The following is a 15,287-nucleotide window of genomic DNA, read 5'->3' as shown; positions in this document are numbered from 1 at the left end:
ATCACTAGCCCGGTGGGTGGTTGATTAATTTGTATCCCAAGTTAAATAATTTTACCTGCAATAGCGATCTTGTAAAGGGGTGCCGCGTCGACGGAAGATATTTTTTTGCTGCAACCAGGGCATATTCAGCACAATGGAGCTGCATTAGACATAATCGTTATTGCTGTATCGTGGTTATGTCTCTTTTAACTAGCAAATCTCTGTCGTATAGAAATGGATCCGGTTTAGTCAACGGTCACGTATCGATAAAAAAATTATTCATATTGCATTTTATCAATATCATATATCGCGCAGATAGCTATTTTTTATTGAAATATTTGTGTGTAATGTTACGTATATGCTCAAATGACATATTTAGGGCATTATATCTAAGATTTTTATTATTAGATCAGCCATGATAATATAATAAACATTGTTGATGATTTCTGAGATACTGATAGTTTGTGGGATACTTGTAAGTTCATCATCATATAAACTAATCCTCCTTTTATAAATTTTACGCTGCTACTAATTATAGTGCACACCTGTTACAGATAGCATCCAGTTCGACTTTTACTTGTGCGTTGCTTTCTCTTTAAAGTTAAGTTACCTAAGCACCAAGAATATTCGACTTTTTGCTTTTTTCAAATACCACGAAAATTACTGCCCATTAAAATCAAACCAATTGTTCCTTTTGCTTAAAAATTTAAATGAAATATTTAAAAAAATAAGTTTAAGTTAAATGCAAGATATCAAAACCTAAAAAAAAATATTTGTATGAGGTGAAACCATCCTAGTAAATAATTTTCAAAACATGTCAAGTTTAAAAGGACAGTTGTATAGATTACTAAAAATATTTCATATTTTGTTATAACTGATGTGCGATTTCAATCTTTTTAAGTTAATAAAGTCCTTGTGAAAGAATTGCCGAGAATGACGAAATTTACTTATTTTGTTAAAACTTTATATTTTACCTAGTAAAAGTTACACAAAGCTATGTGTCTTCATAAAAATATACTCCCAACAAACCTCATGTTTCGAGCATTATTAATGCATTGATAAAACGAAAAGACATGAAGTGCCCTTTGTAATATTACTCTAATATATTTCAAAAAATCTACTTAAATGGTAAAAGAATATGATTTTTTAATTCTTTATCGCTTGTGGAAATAAAGTGTACATTGTATACTTAGAAATAATAAAGTCGTTTAAAAACATTTCTTACTCATCAGCTGCAGCACTTCCGTCTTTCTTATTTAAAAGCACTTCCAATTCCTCTGCATTAGTGTCCATCATATGAAGATAAACCTCGTCTAATAACTCCGCGGAAATTGTAAAGATGCTCTTGTAGTGGTCAATAAGAGTCCTAACAACATTAATAATATCTATTCTATCTTCGGGTCTATCGGATATGTCTTTGGCGCCAGGTTTTATGCAATGTAAAATATTTGGCGCAAAAACAGTTGCAAGGTTGCTGGTGTCCATTTTATTTCCGGGAACAGCTTCACCTAAAAATAATTGGCTTTACATTTTAATAATCAAAAATGTTTATTTAAAGTACACAGTACACAGTTATACAAAATGGTTTGTACTGTTTGGGGTGGTTTCAATTAGATCTCTATTTCTGGTCATTTCTTTAATTTCATGCATTGGTCTTTTGACAGATTAAACAAATCATCTGAGATTTGGTCAATCTGTCTTGTAGTGATCTTCCTTGTGGTCTATGGCCTTTTATCTTTTCTTGAATGATGAGTCTCTTCCTACTTTCTATGTGTGCTCTAGTACCATGTCCAGCGTATTTTAATTAGGATAGCCCATAGGCGAGTTAGAGAGCTTACTACTAATCTTTAGTAGAAATTTGGAGAAAATATGGAGATAAAAGTAAAAATTGAAACACTCGTATTCAAAGCTGTAACAACAAAGTCGTAACAAAGACAATAGTCAAAATCCACGTATTGTCAATTAAAAAAGTAGTTATTTCTCACTAAAGAAATTACCTTTCTCTATATATTTATTAATAATTAGTTTTACTCTCACCTGAATCATTTTGGGAATCATCAGCGTACTTGGCAACAACAGCTAAAAAACTAAGTAAGGCATAGAGCGTATCCCTGTTTACAGAAGGCAGGAGTTGTATTAAATGTTGCAGAGCCTCTAATTGCAGTCTTCTATTACGTATCCCTAAAATAAATAATTATTCTAAATATAGATAGATATACGTGTAAGTCTAGTTTTTATTTACTCAATTATATGCTAGCGCGATATGATTGCATCTTTGGCAGGGAAGCCTCTGATGGATGGGACATACGTCAAGCTATGAACGATTTAACAGCCTACGACTCTGTTCCTGAGCCCAAAATCATCATGGCCACACTGCACGCATATAGGCGCTTGGATGACTATGGTCTTTTTGTGAGGTTTTTGGCGATGTTAAGAAACAAGTGCGACACTAGCGTAGATTATATTTGGCCGCATATTCTTTAGGAAGTAGGACCGACTGTAACGGAGTAGGGATACGATTTTTCCGATAGTTTGGGATACGGCAAACATGCGCTATGGTTAGAGTCCCTATTTGGTATGTAGCTGGACAATTTAAGATATATACACTATACAGGGCTGCATACTATCACCAATATTATACAACATATATTCTAAATATATAATGAGAAAAAAATCCTAGACGAATGGGATGGAGAAATGACTATAGGAGGCAGAAAAATCAGCAACCTGCGATACGTAGATGACACTCTTATACCAGCAGCGTATAAAATCGAAGTGATTAAAATCACTAAGTCAGATAAGCGAAGAATTCGGACTTTAGATCGACACCGGAAAAACAAAAATAATGATCGTAGACAGAGCAAGAATAATCTACCGCACATCCACCAAGTGATGAATTTTGAAGTCGTAGACAGATTTGTATACTTAGACTGCCTGATAACAAACAATAGCGATTATTTTTATTAGAAATCAACCGTAGACTAGCAATTGCCCGAACTGCAACAGCTAAACTAATAAAAAAAATGGAAAGACCGAACAATAACAGGAAAAACTAGGCTCAGATTGATCAATGCCCTTATTTTTCTCATTGCTATATACGCAGCTAAAACATGGTCTCTCAAAGAAATCAATGAGTAAAATCGAAGCATTCGAAATGTGGGTCTACACAATAAGACAGAACATAGAACCGACCTTTTAATTCTGGAAAAGCTTCATATATAAGATTTATATCTTATTAGTCAACTGAGCATACCTAGTTTACTTTAGCCACATAGCTAGAAGAACAGGGACCATGGAACTATTGGTAGTAGAAGGAAAGATAGAAGGCCGAAGACCAAGAGGAAGATCTCCAACCTGATGGGTAGATCAAATGAAGTCTAAGGTGGGAAAATCACAACAGTGATCTGTCTTTACTAATCAAATTAGCTAGCTAAATTTTAAATGTACCGACTAGCTCTGCTACTTCAGAGAGATTGTTTTCTTGTGAGAGCTGGATTGTAAAAACAATATTATCATAAATTCATCATTTTGCTTTTTTTAGAGTATATTTTAATATCTACTTTAATACATATTTTAATACCCTAGATTATAATTTAAATATCTACTTACTTTGTGTTTGAACAAACGCGTGATATAAGTCTCTGCAAAGTAGAGGATCAGGTAGATCCCTAAGATACTCCTTTAAGAGGGTGGCTACATCATGCGGACATTGTTCGTCCTCTAGTGAGGATTCTTTGCCACAGTCAAAGTCTTCCCGTAGCTGAAATAGTAAATAAGAAAATATTTAAAACAAACATAGTTTAGACACCATTACTACATAAACGCTGTATCTATGAATACTAAAATTTCTCTGGATTACCCTATGAGGTGTTTAGAAAGATCTTTAACACTTTTTTAAATTTTGTTTACTTTTTTTACACTTAGATCTAACAGTTACTGAGATATTTATCTTCAAATATACAGCTTATAGCTTAAATGTATAATGAGTTTAATTACTATTGCGCTTTAATAGTGCCGTATAGTGATGGGAAAGGCATTATATTTAAAATAAGTAAGATTTAGTCAACCTCCAGCATAAGCCATAGTGGTAGGGGTCTCTAAATATTTTATGTTAATTGGACATATCTCGTAACATATATATATATATATATATATATATATATATATATATATATATATATATATATATATATATATATATATATATATATCTATATATATATATATATATATATATATATATATATATATATAAATAAAATACAGATGTTATGTATCTTTCTCATACGTTGAAATATATGATAACTACTTCCTGGAAATATTTCTTTAACCTACAGTTATGTGAACGATCTTAGTATCTAGCCAATATCTCGAAAATTGCAGTTACCTGCCGAATTCGTTTTTTCGACGTGCTGACCCTGAATAGACCTAAGGTATGCAATCCATGCCTCTCCAAATGCCTAAAACATTCCGTTAGAATATTTGGAACGGCTGCTTCCTCTTCCATCGCGGCGGCAGGAATATCCGCGTTCGAGCTGCAAGATATAGAGTCCAGTAATCCTGGCACGCTGCCGATCATTCGTTTGTGCAGTACGAGGTTTTCACACGAGCCTTTCTGAAATTAAATTATATACATTATCTTTTGATATAATATTAGAGTCCACTAAACATTAATTTATTGAGAAATAAAATGTTTTATTTTAAAATGTGTAAATATTGAATTAAATTAGTTTGCGTTTTTATTTTTCCAATTAGCTTTATATTATATTATAGGAATAATACAATATTAGTGAAGTAATATTACTTAATAGTTAATTAAAACTTTAGTTAATAAACTGATGCCTGAATTATCTCAGCTTTTTGTTTTCGAAACTGTAGCACATAAACTTCACCACATAACGTAAACTGCCACCATTACAATAACATAATTTACTTTTTAATGATATTAATTATATTTATTTTTAATCGGTAAGAAAGTTTCGAAACAAATTCAGATTTCTGCTTTAATTTGAACCTTCTAAAAATGCAAGGTATAACAGACGTTGATAAAGATGTTAATAGAGACATGGGGAATCTAAAATTTGCATTCCACGACATGTCTATCAACTAAGCAGAAATCCTTAACGAATTTGTTTCTTGTACTCATACAGAGCAGATCCGAATAAAATGAAAAAGACAGCAAAGATTTGATTTCACGTACAAAGCGTCTATGTATCTGTTGATACGTATTTCGACTTAATAAGTCTCATCAGAACAGTTATTCATAGGCGTTCTCAACGTGAAAAATGAATCTTTTCTGTCTTTTAAGAAGCAACAATAAAATGGCTTCGTTATGGACGCAATAGCGACATCTGATAGAAAAATCGGTAAGATAGTTTCGAAACAAATTCAGATTTCTGCTTTAATCTGAACCTTCTAAAAATGCAAGGTATAACAGACGTTGATAAAGATGTTAATAGAGACATGGGGAATCTAAAATTTGCATTCCACGACATGTCTATCAACTAAGCAGAAATCCTTAACGAATTTGTTTCTTGTACTTATACAGAGTAGATCCGAATAAAATGAAAAAGACAGCAAAGATTTAATTTCTCGTACAAAGCATCTATGTGTCTGTTGATACGTATTTCGATCTAATAAGTCTCATCAGAACAGTTATTCATAGGCGTTCTCAACGTGAAAAATGAATCTTTTCTGTCTTTTAAGAAGCAACAATAAAATAGCTTCGTTATGGACGCAATAGCGACATCGGATAGAAAAATCGGTAAGATAGTTTCGAAACAAATTCAGATTTCTGCTTTAATCTGATCTCATAACGAAGCCATTTTATTGTTGCTTCTTAAAAGACAGAAAAGATTCATTTTTCACGTTGAGAACGCCTATGAATAACTGTTCTTATGAGACTTATTAAGTCGAAATATGTATCAAGAGATACATAGACGCTTTGTACGTGAAATCAAATCTTTGCTGTCTTTTTCATTTTATTCGGATCTACTCTGTATAAGTACAAGAAACAAATTCGTTAAGGATTTCTGCTTAGTTGATAGACATGTCGTGGAATGCAAATTTTAGATTCCCCATGTCTCTATTAAAATCTTTATCAACGTTTGTTATACCTTGCATTTTTAGAAGGTTCAGATTAAAGCAGAAATCTGAATTTGTTTCGAAACTATCTTACCGATTTTTCTATCAGATGTTGCTATTGCGTCCATAACGAAGCCATTTTATTACTGCTTCTTAAAAGAGAGAAAAGATTCATTTTTCACGTTGAGAACGCCTATGAATAACTGTTCTGATGAGACTTATTAAGTCGAAATACGTATCAACAGATACATAGACGCTTTGTACGTGAAATCAAATCTTTGCTGTCTTTTTCATTTCAAATTATTTTTAAGTGCATGGCATCAACTTTTCCTATTGATTTTATGGCATCAACTTTATCACAAAAGTGACGAAGTGATTGTCTTTAGTAAACTATATTTCTATTATAGAGTAAAAGGGGAAAACCCCAGTGGTTGGCTTTATACCATGTAGTTTAAAAAACTTACAGAGAACGAAAGACTTCTGCTGTATAATGGTATATTGTATTAAAAATATTTAAAATTTATCTAAAAGAATTACAATTCTTCGAAATGTTTTCGGTCCAATCGAACCATCATTGGTGAAACATTTTAAATGTAGTTGAAAAAAGTTACTAAAATAGTTGTAAAAACCTTTTAATTATATGACAATCATAGTTAATAGTAACAATATAATGACACGAGGTCGATATTAAAGGATTTCATGTGAAGGAGACATACATCTTCCTTGCTCGAAAGGAGGATGACTTTGTTCAAAGATTAGTACCAGCCAACTCAGCTATTGATCACTACACATAATGTTGTCAAAATAAGTTAGTGATCTGTTTAAGAAGATAGTAATTATTTCTTTGCCTTTTCTGAGCTTTTTGATAATCCTTAGATTTTTGAGGTTGTGTTGGTATCTTTATTAAAAATGATTATTTAAAACTTTTCACAATATATGTTTTTATGATAATCATTGCAGCATTCTAAAACGATATACAATCTATAGATTATCTGGGATAGTTTTGTATCGTCTGTCATCAGTATGGTGTCGTCTGCATATCAATTATTATTGATAACTTGACCATTTATTACAATGTTGTCTTTTGATTCATACAAAACTTTCCTAAAGATATTTTTAAATTATGTTTAAAAAACTGTGGTAACAGAATACATCTCCGTGTCCTACTTCAAAAATTTCCGACAATTCGTTAAGTCGCACTGTTGATGTTGGTTGAATATATATATTTGAGATTAGTCTTACATATTTATTATCGATTTCTGATATTTTAGAAAATATATATGCAAATACGTTAAAGCTAACATCGTTATCTCTTTGTATTATTACTTGTTAACTAAAAAAAAGTCGGCGAAAGTCCAAAGATCAAGACATATCATTATACAAAGAATCGATAAAAAGATTAAAAAAGCTATTAGAATAGCTAAGGATACACATCTAAGAAAACAGTGTGCGGAAATACAGCAATTGCAAAATAAACACGATTCATTTAATATGCACAAAAAAGTTAAAGAAGCCGCAGGCTTACACAAACCTAGAAGAGTTGGGTGTTTGCAGATAACCAAGGCAAACCACTGTTAACTGTGGAAGAAAAACTAGACACTTGAAAGAATTATGTGGAAGTAACTTCTGCAGATGAAAGGCAGAATACCATTGAAGACACTGAGTGCAAAACAGGACCCCCGATTACCATTGAAGAAGTCACGTCAGCTATTAAAAGAACTAAAGATGGTAAAGCGGTAGGGCCTGACGAGTTTTGTGCAGAATTCCTAAAACTTATGGATGAACAGGGAATAAAATGGATAACAACTGTATTCAACAACATATACGTAACTGGAAAAATACCCCAAAGCTGGTTAAAGTCGACCTTCGTGACCATACCAAAAAAAGTAAATGCCAAGACATGCCAAGACTACAGAACAATTAGCCTAATGAGCCACATACTTAAAACGTTCTTGAAAGTGATACACGGCAGAATATATAAAAAATGCGAAGAACAAGTATCATGGACGCAGTTTGGATTCCGCGATTCCTTAGGTACCCGAGAGGCTCTATTCGCTGTTTAAGTGCTTATTCAAAGATACAGGAATGTTAACTGTGATGTGTATACTTGTTTTATCGACTACAAAAAGGCATTTAATAGAGTAAAGCATGATAAACTTATAAACATCTTGAAAGAAGTGGGGTTAGATGATAGAAACTTAAGAATCATCTATAATTTATATTACAACCAAACAGCCAATATTAAAGTGGATGACTAATTGACAGAAGCAGTCTCCATAGATAGAGGAGTGAGGCAAGGATGCATTCTGTCCCTGGTGTTATTTAATATATACTCTGAATATATCTTCGAGCAAGCGCTAGGCGAACTACAAGAAGGCGTATTAGTCAACGGAATACGTCTAAACAACATTAGATATGCCGACGACGCAGTAGTTTTTGCAGATAGTCTGGACGGTTTGCAAAGAATAATGTCGCGTATATCAGATATAAGTAGAGAACACGGACTTGATCTTAATACGAAGAAAACAAAGTACATGGTAGTCAGTAAGCGCGAAATATTAAATACACAGCTTTTGGTTAACCAACATCCAATTGACAGAGTGCACAGCTACACATACCTTGGTACCAACATTAACAGTCAATGGGAAACAGCCCGCATAGGAAAAGCGAGATCGGAGTTCATAATGATGAAGTCTCTTTTCAGAAGTCACGATTTACCACTTGCTACCAAAATCTCTCTCATAAGATGCTATGTATTTTCTAGGTTATTATACGGAGTAGAGGCCTGGACACTTTCCGAAGCTTCTTTTCGAAAACTCGAGGCATTCGAGATGTGGTGTTACAGACGTATTTTAAGAATTTCATGGATGGATCGTGTGACTAATGTTGAGGTCCTACGTAGAATAGGCAAGGAATGCGAGATTATTAACACCATCAAAGAGTGCAAACTAGAATATCTTGGCCATTTTATGAGGAATGAACAGAGATACGGCTTGTTGCAACTCATTCTTCAGGGCAAGGTATTTGGAAAGAGAGGACCAGGGAGAAGAAGAATATCTTGGCTTCAAAACCTGAGAAAGTGGTTTAATACAACGACAACCGGACTATTCAGAATAGCAGCAAGCAAAGTTAGGATAGCCATGTTGATCGCCAACATCCGGAACGAATAGGCATCGTAAGAAGAAGAAGAACTAAAAAGTGTATTTCTTGTTCGAAGGATTGGACTGAATTTAAATTTTACTTTACTTAAGTGTGTAAAACTGTGTGGTATAACCATTTAACTGCATGTCTCAGTAAACTATTTAATTTGTTTCTCTCGCAAGTCACAGCGTTGTTATTTTTTAGGAATTGGGATGAATATTGAAGTTAGTCAGTCTGTTAGTAACTGTCCAGTTTCATAATATTAACCTCTAATCCATCTATATAAAAGGCTAGGACGACAAGTAACACTGTTTGTCCGGTAGGGTAACTACGCCACCTAGGCAAGTAATCTGAACTTACCCCAACATATTACATTTCAATCGTATTTTGTTCTTGTAACGATATGGTTGATTTACTGCTAACATTTTTGTTTATTGACGTACAATATATAAATATATTATACCTCATACGTCACTGTTTTATAAATTTATAAATAAATATTTATTAAATAAATGTAATTATTTAATAAAGAAATAATATTGTTTATAAAAAAATACATGATTCAGAAAATTTATAAAATAATATGTATTGTCTTTAAATGACATTGCTTCGTTGTTTTTTTTTTGTAATTTTTATTTTGTCTTTCCTTTTTTTTTTCTCGATGACGACTTTCTTTGGTATTTTTTACCCCAATTATGTGTTCACATGCACTTTATTGTTATTTGTATTACTAACCTAACCTAACATGTTTTTTAACAAAAAAGGGTACGGAAAGGATAGCTAACATAATTTTGTGATAAAAAGTCGTATTAATGATTTAAATATTTTTAGAGTGTTTTCTGGTATGTGTAGAATAGTTCGTCCGATCGTGACGTATGATGCATCATTGGAAAGGAGAGGGGTAGCAAATATGTTGACACAAAAAAAACACACATGGCGGCATTGCCAACAGGGCATTATAACATATCTTCATTGTTATTGGTCCGACTGAAAGGTATGATATGTTAAATGAAAGGTTCTGAAAATGTTATGCTTTGCAGAAATCTTTCTTGCAGCACTTAACGAAGCTATAATTGCCATTTGGATCGCCAACCTTCGAAAGGATGCGGCGCAATGAGAAAAGGTAAGTAACGTTACATGTTTATTCCAGATCATTAATCTACCTACTCTAAGATTTACCTTATTCAAAAAATATATTACGATTAATTTTTAGTCATCCCAAAAAAACCTAGGCAGAAATATTATTCCAGCAGATTGTTTAATATAAAATTACTTACTCGTTTGGGATCGACAGTACATTTATTTTATTAGTTGCAGCTTAGTATATGGGCCCTAAAATGTACTTAAGTTTCATCCATTATAACCAAAGGGCTCAAAAAATTTGCATTGTTTTAAACCGAGCAGAGATCGAACGTTTCTATCCTTGCATGCTTCTGATCAATATTCAGACGTTCGATTTTTTATAACTTGGTCTAATGTTCTAATCGATTTAAAATATATGATAGACGCTTTATATCAAATGCTAAGTGCCTCACTTATGCATTTTAGTACAAATCGACGATCTGATACAATAATGTCATAAACTGCATCGATATTTACGGGTGTGAATACGGATACTCACATTTCCGATCACATTGGGTTTACTGCGCTACTCTGGTTTGACTTTTTGACGTTAAATTTTACACTAAGATTTTAAATACTTCATTCTACTTTGCTATGGTATCACACAATTTTCTTTATCTCAGGTACTGATTTATGCCAACCACAAATCAATAAATTAAAAAAAAAATTTAGAAATAAACAGAAAATCTAAGATTGGAATTGAATTTTAAAAAAAGGCAACAGAACTATAAGCTTTTGCAAAAATATGTTCATATACCAAAGTATAAATCAACAAACATTATCGACGCGTCTTATTTACATATGGAGTCTAAAAAGAAGTGTGCTTGGTCGCCCAGACAAATGAAACGTGCTAGAAGGGCCGCTAGTGGTGGAGCAAAGTTAAGGCCGTATTAACATATTGTTTTGAAGCTTATTTCTTGTGGCATTTTAAAGTAATTACTATTTAAATGGGAATAAGCCACAATTAAAGGTTAAAGTACGTTTATTGACGTTTCAATTTTCGTTTCAGAAATCGTTCTCGAAATACAAACATTAGTAAATTAAACAATTTTTTTTTTATTTTTTAAAAATTCACCAAAACTGTAACACCAAAATTCAAAAGCGGTCAACTTATTCAGATGGACTTGTTTTGATGCCCACGCTTCCAAGCCAGAAAGAAGAGTAGAGAACACGTAGCATCGAAGCATTCTCAGGTCCAGTCTTATGGTAGTTGTTTATTATTCCATATGTTCACTATTAGTTCGTGTATCGCATTCAAAAGGGAGTATCCGCCTTTCTTTATTAATTCTGCGCTAATGTTGTCTAATCCAGGTAACTTGTTTTCAATCTGGTAACTGCATCTTGTATTTCAGCTACTGAAGAGGGATTGTTTCTCTGGTATCCATTTGATCCAGTATAATTCCATCATATACCTAGTGGATCTTCGTTTTTTTTCAAACTTTTCTTTGAAGAATTCTGACCATCTTTGTAGTATTTCACTCTGTTGAGTTACTATATCTCCCTCTTTTTCTCTGCACATCATTGTTCTTGGTTTTTTGTAGATGCACATCAAGTTTTTGGTCGAATTTTCTGTTTTCTGATGGTTTATGTCTATGTGTTCTCTTTTCTTTCTGCGATGTATTTTCTTCTCTTCCCTCCTTAGCATTCTATATTCCTCCTCTGCTTTTCGTATTCTATGTCGTTGTTGTAGTCGTTGATATGCATTATTTTTCCTCTCTGTTATGTTACGACACTCTTTATTGAACCACTGTTCTTCAGTTGATTTGAGCTTTTTTTGTAGACCCAGGGTTTCTTTGGCTGCGTCTTGTATGATGTTTTTACATGCTTCCCATTTTCTGTTTATATCCTTGTGCTTTTGTCTGCCTTCTAGCCTTCCTTTTATATATTCTTTGTATTATATTAAGATGCCACTAGAAAATAGCTTTAGAACAATACATTATGAGTTATATAATAATAAAAATAAGGTATTTATTGAAATCGCTTATTTGCCAAATGGATTAAATAATATTAAAATGCTATATTAATATAGATAATGTAGCATTTTTAGATTCCTGTACCTAGTAGTTTTTAAGAGAAGGCGATGTATTTGCCGTTCTGTTATTTAAACGAATTTTAGAGGTTCTTTTCTTACCCTGCCAAATAAAATTTGCATACTTGTCACATACGGATCATAATACAGGTGTTCTAACTTTTAAATTTTTTAAATTAATTGTTTTAAACCTTAAAGTTTTAAAAAGAAAATTATTTAAGGTCCCACCGAGATTTGAACTCGGATCGCTGGATTCAAAGTCCAGAGTGCTAACCATTACACCATGGAACCTGTGTTAAGAATTAATAGTTCTTTATTTAAGTATTGATAAATGTGAGAGTTCAGATGAAGGTGTTTGACCTTTGACATCTTTATAATAATATTATTAAATATTATAATATTTAAATTCTCGTTGGCAAAATTCGAAAGATTCTTCATTATTTTTGTAAAGATATGACTCATAGCAACAAATTAAGACAAATTATAATTGTAAAAATGTTTGGAATACGTAATATAATTATTTTTTTATGCAGACGCAGTTGCGGCTCTGATATTGATGATCCATATACGGTACACTGACACGTAAGAGAATTTGTTTAGCATGTTATACACATACATTGCTCTCCCATAAACAGTTTTTAATTATTTGACGAACAATTACCAAGTTAATTGGTGTATTGTTAAATTAAAGTACTTCAATTAAATACAAATAATGAACCAAAGATTTTTGGTTGCTTACTTATATAATACAAAAATGGGGATTTAGTAAATCTACTAAAAATATGAGTTTGGAATGTAGATAAGTTTTTTTTATTATTTAATTTAACGTGCTTGTGACAACTTCGACCATTAGCACGAGGCACCGTGGATACAATTATATATAAGGTACAATTACATATTATAATATACTATAGTTATATATTATTTAGTAAGTTTTCTAGCTTCAGGAACTGGATAGCTGTGATGACTTGACTCTGGTTCGATAATATATCTGTGATGTCGCTCTTCATGCCCAGTTGTTGGCGTCGTTTATGGTAATGAGGGCAGTCCACAAGGATGTGTAGAACGCTTAGTGGAAATTGGCAATAGTGACAGATTGGCTTAGGTGTAGAATTCATTAGGTGACCATGTGTAAATCTGGTGTGACCGATACGTAATCTTCTAGCAACAACCATCTCATTTCTAGTTATACCAAGTATAATGAACCGCTCAATCGTCTGATCTATTTGGTGTAAAAATGTAGTGGATTGTTTCCAATGATTCTGCCAGTAATTTCGTATGAGTTTCTTTATACTAATTTTTAGGTCACTGGCAATTTGTATATTATGTGGTGTACAATTGGATTGTACACCATATAATGGACCCCTTCTTTGGAAAAGCGATCGGCGTTGTCGTTACCCATAATACCGATGTGGGAGGGAATCCATATGATAGTGATATGGATGTCGTGGATGATAAGATTTTGGTAAGTGTCATGGATTTTTTCTACAAGAGGGTGATTAGTAAATAGATTATTGATGGACTGGATAGAGGCAAGGGAGTCTTTACAGATGGCAATATGTTGATTGGGTGCTATACAGAGTTTGAAGGCTTGGTAAATAGCATACAGTTCACCAGTGTGAACGCTGCATGTGGCAGGTATTTGACATGAACTAACGACTGTTTTCATAGTGGTAACCGCACAACCAACCCCCTTTTCGCTCTTTGATGCGTCAGTGTAGAGTACCCGATCGAATTTCTTAAAATTAAGAATTTCTAGTAAGGACTTCTTAATCAAATCCTGGCTGGTTTTTGCCTTACTAAACTTTGTAAGTGACACATTAAATTTCGGTAAAGTTTTGGTCCAAGGAGAATTCTGCAGGATCGGGAGAGGGTTAGTTAGGGATAAATTTATATGTGGTATTAAAGTTGGAAGTAGAAGGGCGATAGTGTGTATGCGTAGAGCAGGAGAGTGAGTACTAGTATAGTTGGGTAATGTCAACAGTGTGTGTACTGGATTAGAAAGATTAGCTGAAGTAGAGGCAGCATAAGAAAGGAGGAGATATTGGCGCCTAAGCCAAAGAGGGGGTTCGTTGGCTTCGCGGTAGAGGCTCTCAGCTGGACTGCTAAAGCTCCTAAAAAGAGGCGGATAGCAGTATTATGCACTGAATTAAGGGTTTGTAAGGATGTTTTGGATGCTGACATATATATAAAGCTGCCGTAATCGAGTTTAAAGCGAATAAGAGACCTATATACTTTTAATAAGATAAGTTTTAAAACATAAAATAACTGTAAAATAATTCCGTCCTAGAAGTAGGGCTGTTATTAGAAAAAAGGAAGTATTGCTCGGTAATTTTAATAAATTTTGGCTTGCTGGTTATACGTATTCAATTTATAAAATGCTTCTCTCCTCTACTTTTTTATATTAATTTTTTTTTTTCATTTTTACTATTACTAAAAACATGGAAACTAAGATTACGAGATTAAGCCTGCTCAAGTTACTGTAAGTAATTCTAGAGAAATCTACCCAAATTGTCTTTGAACGCTCAATACCTCCTGCAGTAAGATTTGTAAAATACGCAGATTAACATTTTACGCAGATTAAATTTGTCTCAAAAATTAACCAAACGAGTCCCCAACTTAATAACCTATATGTGACAGAAGGTAGAAAATTAATACTATAGAATTCTTCTTCTTTTTTTGGCATCATAACCCTGGATGGATCTTTGCCTGTCTGTCTATGTCCTTCCATTCAGATCTCTCTTGTGCCCTTCTCCTCCATTGTCTTATACTAATAAATACTATTAAGTAATGTCGCTTGGACTTCTGATATTAAACTATTGTGTACTGTATTAATATATTTCTAGTATCGATGAACTAGAAAGATTCTAGTCTAACGTTTTAAGTATAACAACTGACGCCCATAAAATGTGTAAAATTTCACCATAGCGTC

General features: G+C 33.0%; 1 protein-coding gene and 1 non-coding gene across 2 annotated transcripts in view; both read right to left on the bottom strand.

Annotated features, from left to right (window-relative positions):
• Positions 1–15,287, bottom strand: part of RhoGAP102A (Rho GTPase activating protein at 102A) — a 147,016-nt gene that overhangs the window by 15,623 nt on the left and 116,106 nt on the right. The window contains exons 5-8 of the mRNA XM_072529968.1: positions 4,367–4,594; positions 3,589–3,739; positions 2,017–2,160; positions 1,205–1,487 (exon numbers count right to left, since the gene is read on the bottom strand). Of these exons, the coding sequence (XP_072386069.1) occupies positions 1,205–1,487; positions 2,017–2,160; positions 3,589–3,739; positions 4,367–4,594 (806 nt within the window). The remainder of the gene's footprint in view (positions 1–1,204; positions 1,488–2,016; positions 2,161–3,588; positions 3,740–4,366; positions 4,595–15,287) is intronic.
• TRNAQ-UUG (transfer RNA glutamine (anticodon UUG)) lies at positions 12,575–12,646 on the bottom strand. The gene has a single exon. It is a non-coding gene; the product is annotated as a tRNA-Gln (tRNA).

This window comes from Diabrotica undecimpunctata, chromosome 4 (genome assembly GCF_040954645.1).
Source record: "Diabrotica undecimpunctata isolate CICGRU chromosome 4, icDiaUnde3, whole genome shotgun sequence".
Taxonomy (NCBI): domain Eukaryota; kingdom Metazoa; phylum Arthropoda; class Insecta; order Coleoptera; family Chrysomelidae; genus Diabrotica; species Diabrotica undecimpunctata.
This window is presented reverse-complemented; position numbering and strand designations above follow the sequence as displayed.